Source organism: Uranotaenia lowii, chromosome 3, assembly GCF_029784155.1.
Source record: "Uranotaenia lowii strain MFRU-FL chromosome 3, ASM2978415v1, whole genome shotgun sequence".
Taxonomy (NCBI): domain Eukaryota; kingdom Metazoa; phylum Arthropoda; class Insecta; order Diptera; family Culicidae; genus Uranotaenia; species Uranotaenia lowii.
In genome coordinates, this window is record NC_073693.1 from 193,556,831 (window position 1) to 193,582,464 (window position 25,634).

The following is a 25,634-nucleotide window of genomic DNA, read 5'->3' on the forward strand; positions in this document are numbered from 1 at the left end:
GGTATGGGGATTACCTACATACATACATTACATACGAGATATAACACCTGACTGATATTGTGACAGAAAAATAGTAATGCAACATTGAGATCTGGGGACCAAAAAAACCCGATCTAATACAGTTAACAGTGGATTGAAGGCTTTCTTACAGAGTGTAAATTATCTTTGGAAACACATGAAACAATGATGGATACCTTATTTCTGAATTATATATGATTAATCTATAAAAAAGATTATGATTGAAGAAAATCGAAAGCAAAAATTACTAAATTCAATATAAAAAAAGATGACCAGTACGTTTTTTGGAGGATAAGCGAACTGATATTCAAGGAGTTCATTTACAATCAAAATATTTCAAACTGTTTAAGTTTGAGAGCCACATTTCTCGACGCTCACTAGTGGTCAAGAGGTTAACCTCCTCAACTCTCATGCTAGATGGCGTTTTTTTTTTTTTTACAAGATGGAAATTTGACTTCAAACCATAACAGCCGGGTGTTTGCTGCCGTGTGTGGGTTCGTCCCACTAAAACCACCTTGGGCTTCGTGTGCCAGATGTGCCCCTTGGTTTCACCCTATGATACTACATCAAGGGGTAGGCTGTGCTCATGCACTTATACATCTCACCCTTTTCCTCTTTCTCAATTTTTCCTCAATTTCTCCTTGATCATCGTTCTGCTTTATCCTTTTTCCTCCTTCTCCTTTTCCTCTATCGTCAACTTCAGACTGGTACGGAAGACCCCGAAACGTGTGCCGGTTAGGTAACGCTTTCATAATAACTCACGCCCGTCACAGCATCCACTATCCCGGGGACCTCGAAACGTGTGCCGGTTAGGTAACGCTTTCAAAGTAACTCGCGCCCGTCACAGCAACCACTTCCGCAGGATTTCTAACCACCAAGGCATGGCCGATTGAGAAACTACCAAGCTAGAATCCCGACACGACCACCCCGAATGGTATCTCCGCTTCCTTTTGCTGCAGGAAAGATCGTAGCTGAGTACGTGAGACCTTTTAAGTCCCACCACACGTATGAGTCCAGATTAAGGTTATACCGCGCCCTAAGATCGCGTTGCTTTTGAATTGAAGTGTCATACGAGGCCCAAGACCTTTCATTAGCTTGTCAAATTTGGTTGACTATCTCGCTCTCTCCGTTCATCATCTTTCCTGATCCTTATCAGATCGCGCATGATTTGCGAGATTTCGTCGACTATAGCACGCCATGACTGTTCGTCGCGACACATTTCACTCACTATGTTTTCAGCGTTCAAATTTTGAAGTTGTTGACGCCTTGAATTGAACCTGGGGCAGACAAAGATAGCATGTTCTGCCGATTCCTCCGTCTCTACGCATTCCGGGCAATAAGGCGAGCTGATAAGCTTAAACCGATGAAGGTATTGCTTAAAGCACCCATGACCCGAAAGGAACTGCGTCAGGTAGAAGTTGACCTCTCCATACTTCCGATTTACCCAGTCTGAAAGTCTCGGGATTAGCCTATGCGTCCATCTTGCGTTGTTCGATGCGTCCCATTGCTCCTGCCACTTGAGCATTGACGCTGCTCGTTGAATATTACGCACTCCTCTAACAGCTCTTGCTTTGTAACATTCCATATCCTCCGCCAGAGTTATGTCGATGGGAACCATGCCCGCGATGACAAAAGCTGCATCTGCTGATATGGTCCTGTACGCACAGGAAACTCGCATGGCTATCAACCGATGTGTGCTCCGTAATTTGGATCTGTTGCGCTCTACCTCTATCGCGGAGCTCCAGGCCGCTCCTCCGTATCGTAGTTTCGACAGTGCTACGCTCGCAAGGAGACGTCTCTTGCTACTCTTTGGACCATGGCAGTTCGGCATAATCCAGGCCAATGAATCTATGACTTTCGATGTACTTTCGCAACAGTATTTGACATGCGCACCAAAACTTAAGCGATGATCGACCATTACTCCAAGGTATTTCAGCTGCTGTTTCGAAGATGTCGTGTGCCCTCCAACAGTAATCTCCATGTGCGGCACAACTCTTTTATTGGTCACGAGCAGAACTTCAGTTTTATGGTGAGCTATCTGAAGCTTAACTCCCTCCATCCAGATGCCAACCCTTTCTACGGACACCGTTGCAAGGTCTTCTACCTCCTCGATTGTTTCGCCGGTAATCATGAGCACGATATCGTCAGCAAACCCGACTATCTGGCAGAGAGTATTGGGAACAAGCATCCTGTGAAGCGCTTTGGCAATCGCTTCCCAGCTGGCATTGTTGAAGGCATTCTTAACGTCGATCGTCACAATGGCGCAGTGACGAACACCTGTTCGCTTCTTTTTATATGCGCGCTTCGCGTACTCTGTCACCATACGGATGGCGTCCACCGTAGATCTCCCTTTCCGAAAACCGAACTGTCTGTCCGACAGTCCACTTCCGCCTTCTGTGTAGATAATAAGTCTGTTTAATATTATCCTCTCCAGTAGCTTACCTAGGGTGTCCAGCAGACAAATGGGTCTATATGATGATGGATGCCCTGGGGGTTTCCCGGGTTTCGGTAGTAGCACCAACTTCGCCGTTTTCCACGAATTGGGAAAAGATCCCTCGTCGAGACACTTTTGTAGCACCACTCTGAAGGTATCCGGAATGGTCTGTACCGCCACCTTCAGCACTGCATTTGGGATTCCGTCCGGACCAGGAGCCTTATTCACCGCAAGTTTCTTAGCGTTAGCCACGAGTTCTTCGTTCGTTACTGGCTCGATATCGTGGGCACCCGTGTCGTACGGGGTAAGTGGCCACTGCGTCGGGCCATGCTGCGGGAAAAGATGTGCAACGATCTCTCTCAGTTTTTCCGGACACTTTTCGGTCGGCGACCTTGGGCCACCGAATCTCGCCAGTGCAACTCTATAGGCTTGGCCCCATGGGTTATCATCTACGCTCTGGCATAACGCTCTGTAGCAGTTTTCTTTGCTTGTTTTAATAGCTCGCTTAAGTGCCACCCTGGCTGCTCGGTAAACGGCACCTCTCGTTTCTCTGTCGGCTTCATTTCTCGCCCGTTGAGCTCGTCGTCTCGCTTTTAGACAGCTAGTACGAAGCTCAGCTATTTCTGAAGTCCACCAGTAAGCCGGTCGTCGCCACCACTTCGGTGTATTTCTTCTGGGCATGGTCATGTCGCACACCGCTACCATCATTTTCGTCAGCTGCTCAGCATTATGGACCTGGGATGAGTCCTGCATGTATACAGCTTCGGTGCACACTTCCTTGTCGAACACTTTAGTCTTCCATCTCCGCTCGTGCACTGGCAGCTGCCTTACTGCCACCGGATTTCGGTTTCCTACGCTATAGCGTATCGCCTGGTGATCGCTGTGGGTATAATCGTCACACACTCTCCAATTCATATCAGTTTTTAATGATGGACTCGCAAAGGTGATATCGATCACTGACGTTCTGTCTGGTAATCCATGCTTGCGATAGGTGCTGATGGATCCAGTGTTGCACAGCTCAACTTCCAGTCTTGCGAAGGACTCTAGTAGACTGTGGCCCCTAGGGTTGTTGCACCTACTACCCCAGTTTACCGCCCAGGCATTGAAGTCTCCTCCTATTACAACAGGGGCCTTTCCTGCCAGTTCGTGAGTGAGTTCATCAACAAGTGATTAATATGAACGTTGCATGGACTTCTTTTGTCCAATTCCCATGAGTGAACAATATGTACTCATTACTGAAATTTAAAGTTGCAAAAGTGATTTATATGTACGTTGTAAGGGACTTACAACGTCACATAAAGGACAAAAAGGGCTCAAAACGGGATTTACTAAGTCATAAAAAGAGCATTGAGGTACTTTCTTCCTGGCTGGTTGGCTGTCTGGTTGAGCATGTGTGACTGCAGGTGTGCTACAAAATCATACCACTACCTCAAGTTTTAATTTCAGTTAGAACAACATCTACACGTGGTCTAGTGGTAGCGTGTTCGATTCTCACCACGAAGGTCGGGGTTCGATCCCCAAGCCGGACAAGTTTTTTTTTCAATATGTACAGTGAGGGGCAAAATAAAGTGTCCAAATTATTTTTTTTCAATTTCTTTTATTTTTCTGGTTAAAATTCAACGAAAACACATCGTAATCATTTTTAAAATATTGTTTATTATGTTCTTTTCAATTTTTGTTAATGTTGCGCTGGAAAAAAAAAAGAAAGTTTTTCTGATAGATAAAAAACAGTTAATATTCCAAAAAAAACAGGGGCAAAATAAAGTGTCCAGATCAGCACAGCTTCAAATAATTCAAACTGAAGGCAAACAAGAACGATTTAATAATGGGTATGGCCTCCTTCAGCCTTCAACACCTCCTGCAAGCGCTTCGGCACACTTTCAACAAGGTTGTGCAAGTGTTGTGGGTCGAGTTCTTCCCACGCATGCTCCAGGGCATCAAAATAAGTACTTTTATTTGTCACACCAGTCTTATCAATCAGAGCATCGAGGATGGCCCACAGATTTTCGATGGGGTTCAGATAAGGACTTTGCGGAGGCCATTCAAGGGGTTTGATGCGGCAGAAATGGAAAAATAACTTCGTCAGATTGGCCGTATGCTACGGATCGTTATCCTGCTGTAAAACAAAGCGCTCTTCGAGGCCCGTCTTGATGAGGGATACTTCGAGGTTTTCCCGCAGGATATTGCAATATGACTCAGCTGTCATGATTCCGTCAATTTTTACCAAATTTGCCTACCCCACCCCAAGAAAAGCACCCCCACACCATCACGTTACTTCCTCCGTTGCTTCGTGCTCGATATCAATCGAAAACGCTTACTGAAGAAGATAGTAAGTTGCTATCGAAATACCGGTATCTGAACTTTTCATTTACCGTGGTTGAATTAAAAGGAATCTTTCGATTGCTTTGATTCAGTGGAAAACATTGTTGTGGACCGACAAATCCAAATTTGAGCTATTCAACCGGAAGAAGCGGGATCATATGTGGCGCAAGTCGGGTGAGGAGCTCCAAGACCGCCATATCCAAGGAACAGTCAAGCACGGAGGAGGTAACGTAATGGTGTGGGGGTGCTTTTCTTGGGGTGGGGTGGGCAATTTGGTAAAAATTGACGGAATCATGACAGCTGAGTTGCAATTGCAATATCCTGCGGGAAAACTTCGAAGTATCCCTCATCAAGACGGGCCTCGAAGAGCGCTTCGTTTTACAGCAGGATAACGATCCGAAGCATACGGCCAATCTGACGAAGTCATTTTTCCGTTCCTGCCGCATCAAACCCCTTGAATGGCCCCACAAAGTCCTGATCTAAGCCCCATCGAAAATCTGTGGGCCATCCTCGATGCTTTGATTGATAGGACTGGTGTGACAAATAAAAATACTTATTTTGATGAACTGGAGCATGCGTGGGAAGAACTTGACCCACAACACTTGCACAACCTTGTTGAAAGTATGCCGAAGTGCTTGCAGGAGGTGTTGAAGGCTGATGGAGGCCATAATAACCATTATTAAATCGTTCTTGTTTGCCTTCAGTTTGAATTTTTAGAAGCTGTACTGATCTGGACACTTTATTTTGCCCCTGTTTTTTTTGGAATATTAACTGTTTTTTTTTCTATCAGAAAAACTTTCTTTTTTTTCCAGCGCAACATTAACAAAAATTGAAAAGAACATAATAAACAATATTTTAAAAATGATTACGATGTATTTTCGTTGAATTTTAACCAGATAAATAAAAGAAATTGAAAAAAAATAATTTGGATACTTTATTTTGCCCCTCACTGTAATTTGATACCTTTCCGATGCGATATATGTAGGAAAGAAAAAAATGAAGCAGCAAAGTGAACAAATCTCGACAAACCGCAATTTGTCGAGTTTGGAATCCGGCGCTTTGCATCATGGCGGCACCATGTATTGAACATAGTCAGTAATCAAGAAAAGGTGATATGAACTAATGCCAAGGGTGCAATTGAGATAGAGAGAGAATTTTTGCTCATTTTGCGATTTTTTGGAAGCTGAATTGAATGGGCGATGGAAGCTGAATAAAAGGTCATTGGGACTTGTTTTGGAACTTGAAAGTATCAATAAGAACTTAAATTTTAAGCTGCACAGAACGTACTTCATATCAATGATGGGGCTGAATAAGCTTTTTTGTACTTGTTTTATGGGACTTTTGGTTGCTTGGGATTTTCAGCCAAGGTCATTATTTTGCGAAGTTATTGATGAAAAACTGGGTTTTCATGTTTCTCCCGAACAAAATGTCTAAAAATTCTATACAAACTTCAGGCTCGTTGAGCGACCCCTTCCCCTGATGCGATCTGGCTCAAATTTGGCATGAGATTTTGTACTAAGGCTAGGATCAGTTTTAACCTGCAGCGCATATTTTTTTCAAAAGTCAGATCATTTGGGCAGTCCTTATTTTAAGAAACAGCATCACCACTTTCCAAAGCAGCCAAAAATAGTTTACCATAGTCCTATTAAAATTATGAATTTCAGAATTGTAACTGAAGCTGATACTTGAATATTAAATTGGAAATTATCATCTGAAATCCGACATTTGAATCTGATGAAAAACAGGACCCTGAACCTGAAATTTTCCTTTCCACAAGTGCACTAGAGTGGTCAATTGAATTGCTAATATAGATATGTTTGAAATTATTTTTTCTCACAATCGCCAGTCGACTTCTAACCATTTCCGAGTAATTTGCTACATAGTAGCGATTACGATTGTGTATCGGATATAAAATAATGCTTTGCATTTTCAAGTATTGTTCCACCACAGCATCCTCAAAAAAATACCTAAACTATTGATGCTTCAAATGACTTTAACCTCATGTGGGAAACACGAAAAACAAAAAAGAACCATTTCACCACTTCACTAGCTATAAGTCCGAGTGGAAATATATGACGATTCAACTTTAACCCGTATCTTTTCAATCGAGGAAAGAAATCATTCTCGAAATCATGTGGGACATCACAGCGAGACGATTCCAGAGAGGGTCCATAAACAATCCCTCCGACATGTTCCGACTGACTTCGGTTTAGCACCAACATAATATGACTGAAGCGATTTACGCAAACGCACGCTATGGCATAGGCACTAGCGGAAGGGTCGCGCTTTCGAAAACCCCGAAAGAACAGAGTACAAATATTATAGCAACTCAACTTTCCTATACCAACTTTACACGTTCCGCTCACGGTTATCGACTCGATGCACGTGACCCTTATGTGAACTGCTGTTGTCGGTGGCGCGACTTTCGAACCTTTTAAGCCACCACGCTTCGTAGAACTATGTTGAAAATGCTCGAATTTGATGCGCGTCATGCTAGTTTCGTGCGGGTTTGGCTCTTTTTTCTCAATCGCTCGCGTGACGGCTTTCGGTACTTTGCGATGCACAGTAAACACACTTGCTTGGCTAAATATGAATGGTGAGACGACGACGGATGCTATGAGCTGGACTGTGCTGCAGATGAGTAATATACCAGCATACCAGCACACTTCACTCTCTTGGACGGTCGGTCGAATCGGTCGAGTAGAGAAATGCGATGCGCATGGGAATATGGGTACGGGAAGAAAAGAAGATGATAACTCCGCCTCCTGCTGATCGTCGAAAGTCGGTAGGGGATCGAAAATGGCTGCACGGATTGTCCATACGAGGGAGGAGTCTCTTTATTGATTTTAATTGGGTATAAAAAGCTGATCAAGACCTATGCTTAATTCATTGATAATTTTGCATTCGCCCCGATATCAGGTCGTCGAGCTCGCGTCGGAATATTCGTAACGTGGAGGTAGCCGCAGAATCCAGATTTTGAGAACCAGCCGCACTTTCGTCCTCGCTAAGAATGATTGTGTCGCGCGTTTGATTCCGGTCCTCCTCCTGACGATCGTGGCCTTTATTGAGATAAATCAGTGTGCCTCTATTAATTACAGTGTTATTTATTGACTTAGTGAAAATATAGCAGTGATTTAGCAAAGTGATACAATTGAAATTAGAGTTAATTGAAATTTAATTAAAGCTGATTGGCTTTAATGAAATAGTTACGAAATGGAATCAGCCGGGTTTGATGATCAGATATTTAGTGATTTCAACGATTCGCTCAGTCCACTTGGAACAAAAGCGATTCATGGTAGTGGACCAAGTGGTCACAACATTCAGGTGGTACTGGGCATTAACCAATCATCACCTGACTCCTGCACACAGAGATTACCTGAAGTGAATAGTATCCTGGCGGCTGGCTCGCCTAGTTATAAAAATATAGATTACACCAATTTGAATAAGGTGGACTACCATGCAAATGGCAAGGTCGATCCTCAGTATTCTCCCAATTCCGGAAAAATGGAATACATCAACTGTAAGCTCGAATACTACCCAGCGCAGCTCAATATTCATAACAATCCGAATAAAATAGAATATGTTACAACCCTAGATTATAACGCCAACGGTCGCATCGAGTATAGCCCGCCGTCGAAACTGACCGAATATGGCAGTGGGAAGCTGGAATATGAAACCGGAATGACCATGTTCCAGCAGCCGCCACCGATGAGCTCGACCACGCTCAACGGACTTAACGATCCTGGCAAACGCAAAAATGACGATGTCAACAGTGCTTCCGGGTCCTCTACACCCACAACGACGACACCGTCGATCAACGGTTCTGGACCGGAAGGATCGGCCAATGCTAGCAAAAAGAACGACAAGAAAAAGGGGGACCCCAACGGAATCAAGAAGAAGAAAACGAGGTTAGTGATTGGTCTGTAGTACGTAACCGTAACTCTTAGGGTACGAACACAGTGAGCGCGAAGCGAACTGCGAAGCGAAATATTCATTCACCGGATGAATTTCGCAAGTTCGCTTTTGAAGGCCGGCCACAGTGCACGCAAATTGCGAAGCGGTTCAACACTGAAAAAAACCTTCGGTGTTGCAAAAATTAATCACACGTGAAAAAATCTTTGCAAATTAACAAAACTGTGAGCGAGGGATACGCACCGCGCAAAAAAAAAACTAATCAGCGTTAATTCCGAAAAACTCAATCAATTAGTAACAGTCGAATTTTGCAGTCTGACGCTATGAAACGCCATCTTAAAATCCAATACGGCGGCTTCCGTTCAACTTTAAAATAATTTGAATGACTGAAAATCGCAAAAAAAAATCTACTAAAACTATGACATAAATATAACAAAATTTTGAAAAAAAATACAATATAATAATAACAAATATTACGAAACGCTGACAAAACTTTAATAAAAATATGGCAATGGTGATAAAAATATTACAAAAATATTAGAAAAATATACCAAATCTATGATAAATTTGACATTGAAATGGCAAAGCCATGACCAAATTTTAAAAAAAAAATTGACAAAAATTAATAAAAGTTGACTAAATAATAACAACAAATTAGTAATAATGCCAAAACTCGAAATTAAAAACTTTGACAAATATTTGACAACATTATGGAAAATATGAAAAATGAAATAAAAATATGACAAATATAATAACCAATCAAAAATTACAAATACAGACCCAGTTCGTTTTGGCAACACGCCCGAAAATTTTATGTTTCCAAAATCGAATGTTGCCAAAATCGAACGGTTTTTTTTGTCACTTTTTTATTTTTGATTTTTAATTCAAATTAGTCAAAATTTATGTAAAACCTTATATTAGCATACAATTTTTCAATTTGACTCAATTATATTAGTTATGTGCAATAAACATGGAAAAATTCATGTTTTTACTGTTTAAAACTATCATAATTAAGCCGAATGAAAAAATTTCATGCTAATATTACGTTTTACATTAATTTTTATTTGTTTGAAATGAAAATAAAAAATAAAAAAAAGACAAAAAAAACGTCTTTTTTGGATGTTGCCAAAAACGAACGGTTTTTGCTCGGATGTTGCCAAAATCAAGCGGGGTCTGTATGACAAAATTTTGAAATAAAATAACATAAATCTGGCAATACTATGACCAAAATCTTACAAATGTGATGAAAATATATGCAACAAAAGTATGAAAAAATGTTACAAAACTATGATAAAACAAAACTATGACAATTGACAAAGGTTGTCATAGTACTGTAAGATTTTTGTCATTTTATTTTTAATTTTTGTCATAATTTTGTCATGTTTTCGTTTGTCATATTTTTGTCATAGTTCTGTCAGATTTTTTGTTCATTTGATTGTAAGTTTTTTTTATAGTTTTGTCTTTTTTCGTTCGATTATATTCGTTTTACCACCTTCTCTTCATACTGAAAGTCTTTTCCAGTACAAATGCATTCGATGATTACTCTTGTATTTGAACTCACGGACATTGGCTTAGGAGGGGACTAACATGCCAACTGAGTTACACATATCACAAGCCCATAGATTTGTATAGATTGTGTCATTTTTTCGTCGTATTTGCGATATATTTTTTACATATTCATCATTAATAAATTATTATTATTATTATTATATGTTTGGATTTGTCTTTTTTTTTAATGTTGTGATTTTTATGTCGTATTTGTCATCATTTTGTCATTTTTCTTACATATATTTGAAAGTATTTTGTTATATTTTTATCTCATTTTTCATAATTTTGTTAGATTATTGTCATTATTTTTGACAAATTTTTGTCATATTTTTTTCAGAACTTTGTCATATTCTAGCCATTTTGCCTTATTTTTTGTCAGATTTTTGTGATTTTATTGTAAATTTGTTGTTATTATTTTGTCATTTTTGTAAATTTATTGTCAAATATTGGCCCTTATATTAGTTCTATCAGGTAATTTTATTATCAAATTTTGATTATAATTTTATCATAAATTTTTTTTCTCATTTGTCATAGTTTTGCCATTTCTGTGATTTTTTTCTCATATTTTTGTCTAATTTTGTAATATTTGTCATATTTTTCGGCTTAATTATTAAACCACATTTGGCGTGTTTTATTCAAAGTTTTGTCATTTGTCACTATTTTTTTAGTCATATTTTTTAATTTTAGTAATAGTTATTCATATTTTCCCACAGTTTTGTATTATTTTTGTCAATATTACTTTAGTTTTATAACACTTGTTATATTTTTGTTTATTCTTTTCAGTGCTTTTTTGCAGTTCTCTCAAAATTTTTGTTAAATTTTTGTCAGTAATTTTTCATCTACTTTTTTATCCCTTTTACTCATTTCTTATATTGTGGATGGACCTTACGATTTTCAGTTATTTATTGCATTTTGAATTAAGCGGAAACCGCCATCTTGTATTTCAAAATGGCGTCGGACAGCCAAATTCGACTTCTACTTATTGAGTACTTTCATCCAATACCCATATTGTGGGAGTTTCATGTGCTTTTCAGTCACTTCCAGCATTTTAAAGTTGAGTGAAAGGGGCCATATTGGATTTCAAGGTGGCGTCGGATAACAAATTCCAACTTCTATCCGTTCAGCCCCTTCACCCTATACACATATTGTGGGGCTTTCATGCCACCGGTCGTTTATTGCCAGTTATAATTTGTTTCAATAGAAAAAGACTGAAACCGCGTTTGTTTCGAAACTCCGCGCTAAAAAACCGTGCATTTTTCATTACCAAAACAGAAACGGCAATGATAATTAAATAAATAATCTTTTGAAAAAATTTTTTTTGATAAATCATTTTACGATAGAAATATCCGAGAGAATATTTTCAGTGTATGTCCGGATGAACAGGATGAATTCGCGCGATCCAGCCGGGTCTTCGCACGAAAATTCGCTTGCACTGTGGCCGATCCATGTTTTTTTCAACGTGTTTCAATGAGAAGCGGTTTTTCGCGCGAATTGGAAATTCGCTTCGCACTTCGCACCGCGCTCACTGTGAATTCGACCTTAGGAGCATTTACGTTATGGTTTTATGGGCAGAGATTGAAGGAATGCGAAAAAACTAGCAAAAAATTTTTAAATATTTTTATAGTGATGATGGCTGGACAAATCTCGACATTGAATTGAGTTCAAGTTTTAAAACAACAAAACTAACTACTTTTGACCTTATTAGCGTAAAGCTCCAACAAATCCGGAAATCTTAACACGGAGTTTAAAAGACAAGATTCTACAAACCTTTATTGATGATTACAAATTTTTGTGCCAATTCTCAATAGGTACCTTGAACCCCTTTCTGCCTATGACAGTAGGTACCCTGAAATATGGAACATGTCTATAATTAAATGGAACAACCTAAATTTAGTAGACATTTTAAAAGCTGCATAGGTCTATAGATTCCTTAAAATTCTGTTTATTTGGCTGAGTCGATTTGCGGTCGACGAATTTCTCAACCTCTATGGTCCAAAAAGCTTTTGTTTTGGTTAAAAACTCATCCATGAATTTTTACAGAATTTTTAAGTAACGTTTACATGAGTAAATTTTAACTTTTAGGTTTGTAAGGAAAATTGAATATTTTGTACTGAAAAATCAACATAATTCTCGCTTCTTCTGTGGAGCCGAGCCTTATGGTTTTTGTGCCAATTTATAAATTCTCCAAATGAAATTTTCCGCTGAACATCTTTGCCGAAGACTTGTTATTTGTATCTTATTATCTCTCTAAATCTAGTTTTTAAGCTCAAAAGAATAAAAAACATGTTTTTATAGTAACCTGACCCATTTCAAAAATAAATCCTGCCTAGTTTCTCAAGGACTTATTTTGGACCACTAACTCAAATAGAGATGTTAATTTTATTGTTAAATGATCATGAACGTTATAATAACTTATGACGATATGAATAGAATGTTCATAAAGTTTTGAACTATGGCATAATTTTATTCAATTCATGATTCTAGCATAATTTTTGGGTGATTTAAAACCTATATGATGTGCAGACTGGCGCTAGCCCAAATCCAATTTGGTTTTGTAAGACAAGTTGCACAGTGTTTTGAAAACTCGGTATTGATTTTTCAAAAGGGCGTATGCGTCAAATATGAACAAATCAGGTTATTATCGAGTGAATCAACAGGCGTTTAAATGAGAATTTGATGAAAAAGCGGGTTTTACGCTCGCTCATGAATAAAATAAGGAGTGTATTCGAAAAATGAATGCAACACATTACTTTGTGAATAACTTTTGAATGCATGGATGGAAATTGATAAAATTTTCAGTGATAGGGGAGATAAGGGCATAATGGCCACTAGACTGCCCCAAATTTGTATGGGAAATTCAAAACCTGTAAAATGTTATGCGCTGCAGGCTAAAATTGATCCTAGGCCCTGTGCAAGATCTCATGCCAAATTTGGGCCAGATCAGATCACGGGAAGGGGTCGCTCAACGAGCCTGAAGTTTGTATGGGATTTTGAGACATTTTGTTCGGGAGAAACATGCCGAATCCATGAAAAACAGTTTTTCATGAATTATTTTGGTTTCCTTCGGCCAATTTCTTTTGAAAACGGGTTTTCTTGAAACCCAAATTATAACAAATATTTCATCCGAAGATTGCAATTAGAATTGAATTAAGATGAAAAAGTTATTAGGCTTAAAAAATGGGCTAACTTTTTTAAGGGTGCTATTCATCATTGTTAATGAGTCGGGGCGTTCGAACATTTCGACGCAGCATTAACCGTGATGAATAGCACCCTTAAAAAAGTTAGCCCATTTTTGAAGCCTAATAACTTTTATTCTTAATTCGAATCGAAATGCAGTCTTCGGATGAAATATTTGTCATAGTTTAGGCTTTAACAAACCGTTTTCAAAACAAATCGGCCGAAGGGGACCAAAGTTATTGATGAAAAACTGGGTTTTCATGTTTCTTCCGAACAAAATAGCTCGAAATCCCATACAAACTTCAGGCTCGTTGAGCGACCCCTTCCCGTGATCCGATCTGGCCAAATTTGGCATGAGATCTTGTACTAGGCCTAGAATCAATTTAAGCCCGCAACACATAACTTTTTCAAAAGTCGGGTCATTTGAGGCACTCTAATGGCCACCTCAAGGAAAACGCTTATTCAACCGGGCCGGGCCGGGCTGATCTCAAATTTTGTATAAAATATCCGGGCAAACCCGAATAAAACCGGGCAATCTGGCAACCTAACTTTAATTCAATCACGAAAAAAAAAACTTCAGATACCAGTATTTCAATAGCAACTTACTATCTTCTTCAGTGAGTCAATCGAAAACGCTCACTGAGAAGAGTGTAAGTTGCTACCGAAATACAGGTTGTATCTGAACTTTTTTTTCCGTGGTTGAATTAAAGAGAATCTTTCGATTGACAATTGAAGGATTTGACTCACCAAACTGATCGAAAATAGCAAAATTTGCATGTGATTTTGTGGTCGGCCTAGGATTTTTTTTAGCCGTAAACACTAAAATTTGGCTTTCGAATCTTGAAACTTTTTGAAGCAATAGATATTTAGTTCATTACAAAATGCAAATGTATTATAATCAAATATTAGTCTTATAATCTCTTACTTAACACATTAAGGACCGCGAAATAATCTCAACTGAAAAATTACAGATTTCGGAATTATGAATCTTGACGAAATTTAACGGATTTCGTGTTTTTGAGGAATTCAAAGTGCATCGTTTGATTTTTTTAGGAACGTAATTTATTTGTTGAACTTAAAATTTAAGATTATGTTGAAGGTTACGACCGGATGTTTTTCATTAAAAATTTTCGGCTTTTTCGGTCTTTTAAGTATATTTTGGGACACGAATGCCATAAGGATGGTTAAGTGTCACTAATAAGCCGCTGCCCGTGGCGTAGAGGACAGCCTTTAAGTCTTCTAAGCCAGGGGGTGTGAGATCGAATCCCGGTCACGGCATACATAGTGCACTTTCGGTGGGTTCGTGGTTTTAGCATTTGTAAGATGCTAGCCATCATATCCTCGAAAGATGTACGCTTAGAGTTAAGAAAAAGGGAATCTCTTCGAGGAAACATCATGTTTCATTGAGATCCTGTATGTGTTTGTGTTCGTTTTTTTTAAAAACGAGGAAGAATGACCTTAATGGGTTGAATTCCTATGAAAAGAAAAAAAAATATAAATTTTTATACGATTTCACTAGATTTTTCATATAAAACAAAGTTTATTGCCAGATACCACTTTTTCCTAGTGTGGTTCGTTTATTTTTTTTGAAAATTAAAAATTACTGAAGAAACAAATAATTTTTCTAACTGTGTACGCCAATTTTATGTTCAAACTTTTGATGCATAAGCGGTATGATATTTAGCGGTATGTGCGGTATGTGGATATATATTTTTCAGAAGCCGCTGAACTTGAAAAGTGTTGCATATGTTAACCCAGTTAACAGTATCTGAAATAACCATTAAAATACTTGACGTTAAAATCACAGAATCAGCACAAAACAAACAATAGCATTCAAAATCAATATGTATACAAAGTACATATTTCAGTACAAATTCCTTCCCGTGCTACAACCCGTGCTATTTAAAACGGCCATCGACACGAAAATAAACACCCAATCATTGTATGCTAGAGAATCTCATAACTATCATCGTTTTGAGAACTTTTATACATTGAGTTGAAGTCATTCAAAAAGCTTCTGGTTGATCTGAAAAATCAAATGCTTCAAGTTTATTCGAATTCAATATTTTCACTGCATAATCGATAAATTCCAACAGCTCCCATAAAAAGGTCTTCCAGATATTCAACTTAAATATTCTTTACAGATGTAATCACCGTTTGAAGTACAATCGAATAAAAGAAGAAAGAGGGGACTTTTTTCCAATGCGGAAATTGTCGCTTTGGATCTGTTTTGCTCTTCAGAATGCATCCAGAGAAGATACAACAAAAGTGTTCTGCCAGAAACTGTTTGTCATGCTCGGATTTTGCACATATCGATAGAAACGAGAAGACTATTGCCCGACCGACTATGTATGACAATCAAAATTTCATGTTTGCTATTGAACTTATGTTACCGAGCGCAAGATGTACGGTTCAAAATTCCCCAGTATCCTAGTAAAAGCTGGGTTGCTCAAACACAAAACTTCTCATGGAAATCTCACCAGAAGCAAGTTGCTCTGCTTAGAATAGTGCGACCAGGAGAAATCTGACAATATCAGAAGCAAAGTATTTGTATTCATTTGTATCGGAGCCGGATAAACATACCTCCAACTGATTCCGAACATAGCTATAACTAACAGCACATAAAAGATGCTGATAAAATAAATAGAAGTACATTCCTTCGCTTCGAACCGTACGTACGGATAGTAGTGCTACTCAAAGCCCTTTCGGAGTATCCGTTCCATGAATGGATCCAACTTCGACTCTTCCCGGGGATAGTAGAATGAACAACTTGTCCATTGTGGCATCAGGAGGTATTTGTCTATCTCCTAGAAAATGCGATTAGAATGGAATTGAAAATCACTTCACCAGTGCGTCTTGCTCTAGTGGCTTAAGCATTGGCTGTTTTGTATATTGACGTTGTGCGAGAATCACAATTTTTGGGCTTTAAAGTCGAAAATGTAGTTTAGGAATAAAACAAATTACTGTTGCAAGTTGTTTTCCATTGCTGTAGATCTATTAAATTTAAATTTACTCTACAAAAATGGAACTTTCCTAGAATAGAATACATAAGTACATAAAATTTATGTACGTTTAATGACATATTTATATTTTCAACGGTTGAAGTTGAGAGCTCTAAAAGTTAAGATTCAAGTACAGTCACAATTTTTCTTTTGGTCCTCTCACTTCCCTTGAATCAGAGAACAACAGTTTTTTCTAACAGAATTTTTTCTCATACATATTTTACTTCACATTACATAACACACATGTACAGAAGTGTATGCTTTTAACAGTTAACAAAAGTTATGTTGAGTGATTTACCAATCGTTGAGCTAAGCTTGCTCATGATTTTGGTCATTAAAACTGAGTTCGCTCGATTTTTTGTCGATTTTGCTCATACAAAACATTGCGCAACTTTAATTACAAATGCAAAAAAAAAGTTTAGCAATTCTAAAATTTAGGTTTCTTCGTTATACTGTTTTGAATTTAAGTGAACAATCATTTCTGATCATCGAGCAAGGATAAAGCGCCTTTACTCGCTCTTGAAAATAAACCATTCGAGGTCTTAAAAAGCTTGAAAGGTAAAAACGCTCCGCTAATGTATACCCGCTTAGAAACTGAGCCATTTGATCAACTTTACTTGAAAGCTGCTCAACTTATTAATGGGCAAAATTTCAATCCAGACTAGAATATGTGCAACTGATATGAACATCACACTGTCCAGTAGTTTATAGCTGTTTAACAGGGGTATGCGTTTGTCTTTTGGCATTGATAAACAATAAATTCAATTGACACCACTACTTGTGGCTCGCAAAGCATTGCATGAAAAGTAGTCATGAAATACTTCGTTATGCACCCAGCAGTGATGTCAATTGAATTAATTGTTTATCAATTCCAAAAGACATACGCCTTTTAAACAGCTAGTAACTTTTTTGCCTGATAAGATAAAAAGTTAATGTCTTGGACAAAGTTTTTCAGCGGAAAATTTACTATGGAGAATTTATAAATTGGCACAAAAACCATAAGCTGACTCGGCCCCACAGAAGTAACGAAAATAACGTGGACTTTTCAGTACAAAATATTAAATTTTCCCATACAAACCTTAAAGTTCAAATTTACTCATGTAAACGTTACCTAAAAATTCTGCAAAAAATCATGGATGAGTTTTGAACCAAAACAAAGCTTCTTAGAACCCAGAGTTTGAGATATTCAAAAATGACCCCAAATCGACTCAGTCTACTGTCCAGTTTTTAATTATGTACTTATAAAAAGAAAGAAAATAAATATTCAAATGAACCGAAGAAGTACTTAGCTTCGCATCACCAATAGTTTGTCATCTTTTGTATACTCTTCCTTCATATAAAAAACTTACTAAATTATAGAAATATTTGAATAGTTCTATTTTCAACCCAATCGAAACATTGAGAAAGGATACTTATCGTAGAGCCATCGGAAGGCTTCAGCAATCTTTCAGCGGTTCATCAGCAGAGAGCCAACAACTTTTATGATCGTATAGCATGCATTGAACTAATTATTTTCGATTATCCGGAAAGTTTTCTTTCTCACAATGGCACTATGAGTTTCTAGAGTTATCCAGATTTCAATACAAATAGAACATGGACTGATTTTCAAGATAAAGTAGATTTTGCTTGCCCGGCGGGAGTTCACTTCAGCAATGCAAACTATCTTTTTCATACATTCACCCATATCAAACTTTCGGAACAACTTGAATACCGTCAACTGGGGCAACATCCAACAATTTTCAACTTCAATGGCTTCTAAAAAACTTATGTTCACAGAGAATCCTAACCCTTATGCATCAAAAGTATTAAGGATGATGGGACATCAAATTGGCGTAGTTATTATTGGTTTCTTTAAAAAAAAGTATTGGTTTCATTAGTTATTTTTAATTATCTAAAAACATGCGATTTTCACCTTCCTTAGAAAATGGGGTAACTTGCAACAAACTTTGTTTTTAATGAAAAATCTTATGAACACGTATGAAAATTTATAGTTTTTAATATATTTACGATGCTTTAAAGACCATTACGCATGAAAACACCAATTGCAGTAATTTTTTGGTCTGTAAAACCTTTCAATTTTTTCTGAAAATAAGGATGCTGCATACATTTAGGGGTTAAATAATACTATGAAAAATTTTTCAAGCTGAAATCATAAAAATAAATATTTGGATAAATGAAATTTCAATGTTTACAAACGCGTGATGCAAAACATTCATATTCCAGCACATGAAAACGCGATTTACAAGGTGTTTCTTTGATTTGAATTATATTACATTTTATCCCAGACACCTAATTGAATTATAAAAATATTTATTTAAAAAAATGAGAGTTTGTTCGAAATACCAATAGTGTTGGTACAGCATTATAAAACCAGTAAAAAGTTTGTAGGTACTACTATCAAGCCGATCCGTCATACTGAGTAAAGTTTTTGACGGCATCGAAAATGTTAAAATTTGTACATTTAATGCTCGATTTTTCAAATTTTATCTTCTAATATATAAAGATGAGTTGGACTATATATGTTTGTTTGTTTGTATGCACCTTATACAAATCCACACCGCTTAACCGATCAGCTTGAAATTTGGTATAGTTATGTGTTTGGTCCATGGTAAGGTTTTAGTAATGGTTTTGAGCCCCTCCCACCTCAAAAAGGGACCCTCCCATACAACTTACGTTTTTATTCTTACGAACAAAAAGTCATGGCACCCATTTTGCCAGCCGATTTTCGTTTCCTTTGGCGGGGTTGTTTTCACCATCACCATGGGCTGGGCATTAGAAACGACCATCCAGAGTTCACGTGTACTGGAAAGCAAATCAAAGCTTGCTGAGTATAAAAAAATTGAAAGGGGAAATTTTGGCGGGTGTTTTATCCTTCTACTGTTCAAAGCACGTGGTACCGGTGCGAGGCATTTCATTGCAATAATGAGCCTTCATTTAGGATTAAAAAAAACTACTCGCCTGTTAGAAATATATTGATAAGCACAGTGGTTTTCAAATCGGTCTCAACCGTCGCTGGGGGGTCGTTGAGAATCTTCTAGAACATGCAGTGTGTAAAGTATGGATACATTAATTCATGTTCATTATGAATTGACTTTTTCAGTTGAATAACTATTTGGACTGAAAACTAATGTTCCAGCTTTTAGGAACCAACCATTTTCATATTTTTGGAACTCCTCATAGGGAAAAAAATAATATAACTGAGGGTTGTAAGTTCAAGTCTGCAATCTCAACACTTTGATTGCCGTGTAGGAATTTAATTTACAATAGGAATTAGACAATTAAACGTTCATTTTATGCAAAAAGTTAAAACCAAATTCAACGCACGAGACTTTTAGTAATTTAATCTGAAATGTTTAGTTTTGTGCAATTCAATTTCATTTGTCAATTTTTAAATTTAAAGTTATTATTGATCATCGATGTGTTCAATTCTACCATCCAATTAAGAAAACTTAAAAAACACAAAACATGCAGAGTAAGTCTTTTATAAGGTTTCAGTGGAAATCTATTTAGAAATTTCTAAGTACAAAATAAAACTTAATAGGTATTCCTTTCTACAAGGAGATCTTGAAAAGAGGTCGTTAACATTTGTTTACAAGCTTAACACATTGGATTTTCACTAGATAACACATAGAAAAGATAAAAAAATGTTATCATTTGATGAAAAAAAGGGTAATTCAATTCAAGCTTCCTAAAAACTGGTGGGTGTAAACTAAGGTTGCCAGAATTTTTTTCCGGACGTATCGGGACCGGACAAATCCAGCCAATTTTAATGAAAAACCTGGCCGAATCAAGCATTTGATTTCAAAATGTTCAAACCGATATCCGTGCAAACTTAATCGAAACTGCGGAATTATTCAGTAAAAATAATGAAAAATATACTTGCCATATTTTTTTTCAACAAATCACATCAGCAGATTTTTAATTTAAATTGTTTAAATTGTGTTTCAATGGATCGATGGAAAAAGCTAATTTTCCGAGTGGAGCCGCCACTAGCGCTCAGAGCTGTCAAACCTCATGATCAAAGTAGCAGAGAAAACACAGAAAAATCAACAAAACATGGCACTGTGTTTTACTATGAGAAATCACGCGGGAAAAATCGGAAAAAAATTCAATCAAATTTTTACTAGGAAGAATACACTTTGTTTAAAAAAGTTCGTATTTCAGAACTCTTCCATTCTTAAGATATTGAAAAATGAGGAAAAATTGCAGAGATATACATGTTTGATAAAAAAGTAACAAAGCAAATTCAGATCACTGATTACAAAACAACTTCTACGTACAGTACATTGATGTAATCGTTAATCTCTATGAAAATAGAGTGTTGAGAGGCTTCAGAATCACTATAAAGAATATAAAGTATGAGAAAATGAATAAAATCACAAAAAATGAAATAATTCAAGTTTTCGGACGAGATCATTTAGGTCCGGCTGATTTTTTCATGTTTTACATGGATATTCAACAAGTTCTGAAAAGTTCAGTTCCGATCTCAAGATTTGAAGCTTTTTTAGAATTTCACCAGTGTCAGTTTTTGGACCTATCCTCTATGAAAAGTAATTATAAAACGATCAGATCAGTTTTCTAGATTTCCAGGTCACCCGTCTTTAACTTTGAAACTAGGTATCCTCTAACGGGCTACCTATATTGTCCTAACTTTTCAAACATGTTTTTATGCAAATAAGAGCTGGCTAGAAGTGTTTAAAATATAAAAGGGCAGGCACTGAAAGGATAGGGGCCTGAGTTCCGCTCAAATATATGTAGGGGAGAGTGGGGTATCGTGGGCCATGGGGAAACGTGGGCCACTTTTAATATCTCAGATGTGTGTTGAGATAAAAATCTCAAACCAACTGTCATCGTCGTCGCTTTGCGGAGCATGTATTCCTAAATGTTGTTGACTGAAATACGCATCATTTGCTTCTTTTATTTATCAAGCTTTAAAAAGTTAGAAAAATTTACTTACATAATTAAAAAAACACCCGCTAATTTCATCGATGGGGAACCTTAAGTGCATAATAAAAATATGCTCATACGCTTATGATCTTATGTTTGTCATGATCTTTCACGTGGAAAAGGAATTTTTGATGAAACATCAATAAGTCACACAAACGCAACCAATTTGCAAATCATAGCTTGTGGGGAATCGTGGGCCACACATCTTTAACCACCTATATTTTTATGTTTTTATACACATTATGAACTTAAAATACGTTTTCCCAATCTGTATAGTTTTCTTATGCCAAATGAAGAGTTATGGAAAATATTTTGTCCATCCTATAAAAGAAATTTTGCCAAAACGTTCGCGAGCCAGGATTTGGAATCTATGCGGTCATACACAGCTCTCTTTTTTATTTCATCATCTAAAATTGCTTTTAAATAACGAAATGAATTAGGAAATCACAGTTTTGGGTCAACTCATAACCTTTGCATGTTATTTGGTCAAATTGGATTTGGTGGCCCACGATTCCCCACCATTTTTCAAAATCCAAAAAATATTGCCTTTTTTTAAACAGTCAGAATTTGGGGAAAATAACTTATTAAAAAATTTAAAAAAATACCTTATGATACCTTGAAAATGTAGAAAACCATACCATTTTTTATTTTCATTTTATCTTTTATAATAAAGAAGTTATGGAACAACGAAAAAAAGTGGCCCATGATTCCCCACTCTCCCATATAATTTTTCCCATTTTGTATAAAAGATTTTATTTATATTTTATTATTTAATTTCCAAAAAGTAATCGTTAAATATAACTTTTTGATCTTACGATCGTAACCAAAAGAAATGACAGTCAAATTGATGAAAACATTTCAATACAGGTTTGTATTTCGAAATTATCGAAATTTTTCGGTGAGTTTTAATACTAATCAAACAAGAGCTACTCCTCGAGTAGCTCGAAACTTATAGACAACTAGTAAATTTTGTTTGACACTTGATTAAAAAAAAACACTTGAATAGATTAATAATCTAGCTTAATTTCAATATAGCTGAATGTCAGTTGGAACATCTGAGAAGTTTTTTATACTATGAATAATAATCCTTTCCATTCCAGTAATTCAAGGGTTTTTTATTCAACAGTTGAGGAATGAAAATGTTATGGCTAGTCATCTGATCAATTTGCCAGCATTCAATTTGCAGTTGAATTTATCTAAAATCTAAATGATTTCATGTCACCCTAATCTGATTTGCTTCAGTACCGCCATCTGATTAAAATAAAAAGGTTTTGATTAAAAACGCCAGATGGCAGATTTGTATCTCTCTAGCGGAAAACTACGCAGGAGGTGCTTAAAGAGATCCATTATCAAGCTTCCAAACACGAGTCATGATTTTTTTCTAAAACTTGCCATTTAAAAGTTCTTTTTGAACGTAAAAATGCAAAATAATAATAATAATAAAATCTCAGTTTATGTTACGTTTCATAAGTGATGTGAATAAATCCGGGCTTTTTGCAACAAAATCCGGGAAACCGGGCCAGACCAGACTTACCTCAAATTTTGAGTCAAATGTTCTAGCAAATCCGGATAATTCCGGGCAACCTGGCAAACTTAGATTGATATGTTTTTCGTGATAGAATGGATAAGCATTCAAGGGAAATTATTTCAAGTTTCTATTAGTAAACCTAAAAACTATTAGTTATTCAATAATATGAAAACGATAAACTTTGCTAGTAACCCCAATTAAAACTTTAAGAAGACTAACAAAACTTACAATGATCACATGGTCAAACATGGTCCTATTTGTTATGATGATGAATAAAAAGCTTTCAAAATTTCAAAAAGTCAAACGACTCATTTCGATTTATATTTTATGTGAACCCGAGCAAGGCCGGGTAAAATCAACTAGTACAAAAATATTTTTTTTTAAACTAGCTTAAGATGCGAGAAATTATGTCATCATCATTTTGTTATCATCAAAAGAGAACTTTATTATAATACATTTAATTAAAAATTGATTCAGTGTGGTGTAATATAAATGTGCATCTAATCCCGCTGTTGCGTGATGCCCCGTTTGACGGTACCCTTTTCAACAGTTTGTTTAATTATTTCTATTTAATAATCGTCAAATGATAATAATCATCCCTTGAACGAAAAAACACTTTCGATGCCATCAAAGTTTCAATAAGCATAAAGTAAACGATTGCTTTTTTGGATTTGCTCTAGAGTTTTTCAAGGATCAATTCTTGGACCCTCATTTTTCTCTCTTTTCATAAAAGACCTTTCAACAGTCCTACAACACTACTCAATTCAAGTAACTTTTAGTTTCACTGAGAATTCAAGACAGAATCCGAACTATCAGCAAAATGTAGAGGTAGATTTTCTATTATGGGACCTTGTTCGGTGTATGTAAGTCGATAAAGGGTTTCGAAAGTGTTGTTGTTAACCTAGGCAAAATCAATAACGAAGAAGATTTCAGGATGTTTCAAAATGAAATAAGTGATGCAACAAAAGTCTTCTTGAACAGAACGTGGAATAATTTTGGAATATTTTAATTACAAGGAAAAATGTCCATCATATGAAATTGTTACATGAAAAAATCTACGATTAGGTTGCCAGATTTTTTTAGCACATATTCAGGCCGTGCAAATCCAGAGAGTTTTATATAAAAACCTGGCAAAACCAGGCATTTGTTTCAAAATTGACGACTAAAAATCCCGGTAATATCCAAGAAAATTTTGTCAAACCCAGAAATGACTCAACAAAAGTCAAGAAGAAAAATTGAAAAAAAAGTCATCAAAAATCATCGATTTTAAATTGTGTTTTCGGCCTCCAAAAAACCTTTCATGATTAATTTAATTAAACTTCAAAGTACAATCTGTTTTTTTTTTGTGTTCGATTTGCCATATAAAGTAGATAATTCGGCAATTTCTGGCATTTTTCAATGAAATCCGGGCAACCGTATTGTATTGTATTGTATTGTAACGTTGTGTGGTCTTCCTTTTAAATCTTATATATAAAAATGGAGGCGTTTTATTTGTGATAACATCACGTATGAATGGTCGGTCGGAATGAAGTGAAATTTGGTATCCGAGGGTTTTTTGGGTCAGAGATGGTTTGTATAATAGTTTCAAGGATCTCACTTTTTATGTAAGGTGGTCCCAATACAAATTCAACTTTATTTGTTACGATTTCCATAAGAATCTATTCGCGAGCACGATGCAGTTGAGGACGTGTAGATAAAATTAAACATTTATAACGATTTATACTTAAAAAGGTAAAACGAAGTTTACCGGGTCAGCTAGTTCCTCATAAAAACCATTTGGAATCCGTTCAGAAACAATTTGTTCTATTCGCTTTATGAAGTTTTGGATGGTTTCAAAGTCAATAACCAAGCTACGAATCACGGTTTTTACTTATAAATATAGAACCGTTAAGTGTGAGGAGAAAATTTGCTGCAATATCTTTTGTAAACTAGACAATCAGTCAGCGCGTTAAATCTGCTTATATTTACTGAATCAACTAACTTGTCGCCAATCAAGAACAAGAAATCTGATCATTTTAACCTCTGTTCGAACTTATTATGAAAAAAGTAGTCCAATAAATTGTTTTAAGCAAAATATATACTTTACTCTGTCTAAATATAGGATGTTTGTGGCCCCCAGCTTACACAGTTCGGCGAAATTTTCCAAATATTGAAAGTTTCCATCTAACCCGACTTTCCCTAACTGATAATTTCAAAAGTGGTTTCGCATGAGAGAAAGTTGTGAGAACCAAATGACAAATTAAGGTTTTTCAAAATTTGTTCAAAAAACAAATTTTTTTCGTTTGTTTTTCATTTCAGCATATTGCGTAAAAAGTAAAAAGTATAAGCTTATAGAAGAAGCTAACAATTGATTTCTAGATTAAGAATTTTTAAGAAAACTTGTCCTTTGAGCGAATTTTGTGTGAATTGTCACTTACACTAAAACTTACTTTTTTCAACAAAAAATATTCTAAATCATTGGTGAGCAACCTTTTGAACCAACGGGCCAATTTAAATTTGAAATTTTGTCGGCGGGCCGCAGTTGAAATATTTTTTTTTTAATAATTAGCAGAGCTTCACGTCATATTTTAAAAAGTACAAATTTTTGGCCCAATGAAATCTAAAATTGAAAAAATAAAACGAATTCGCGTGTAAAAACAGAAATTCAACACGACTTTTTAAAAACCCCATATTAAAAAACTATACATCACTGAATCTTTGCCATTTTAAATTCTCTCAATTCTTTAATAGTACTTCTTGGCGAACA

The 25,634-nt window shown here is 36.4% G+C and overlaps 1 protein-coding gene across 2 annotated transcripts in view; it reads left to right on the forward strand.

The window, feature by feature from the left end:
- The first annotated feature begins 7,676 nt into the window (after positions 1–7,676).
- The window catches only part of LOC129755872 (paired box protein Pax-3), a 42,109-nt gene continuing 24,151 nt past the window's right edge, over positions 7,677–25,634 (forward strand). The window contains exons 1-2 of one of the 2 annotated variants that reach the window (XM_055752563.1): positions 7,677–8,294; positions 8,370–8,682. In XM_055752563.1, the coding sequence (XP_055608538.1) occupies positions 7,988–8,294; positions 8,370–8,682 (620 nt within the window). In that variant the 5' untranslated portion in view covers positions 7,677–7,987. Of the gene's footprint in view, positions 8,683–25,634 lie in introns of both variants that reach the window. The other variant, XM_055752562.1, reaches the window with a different exon arrangement.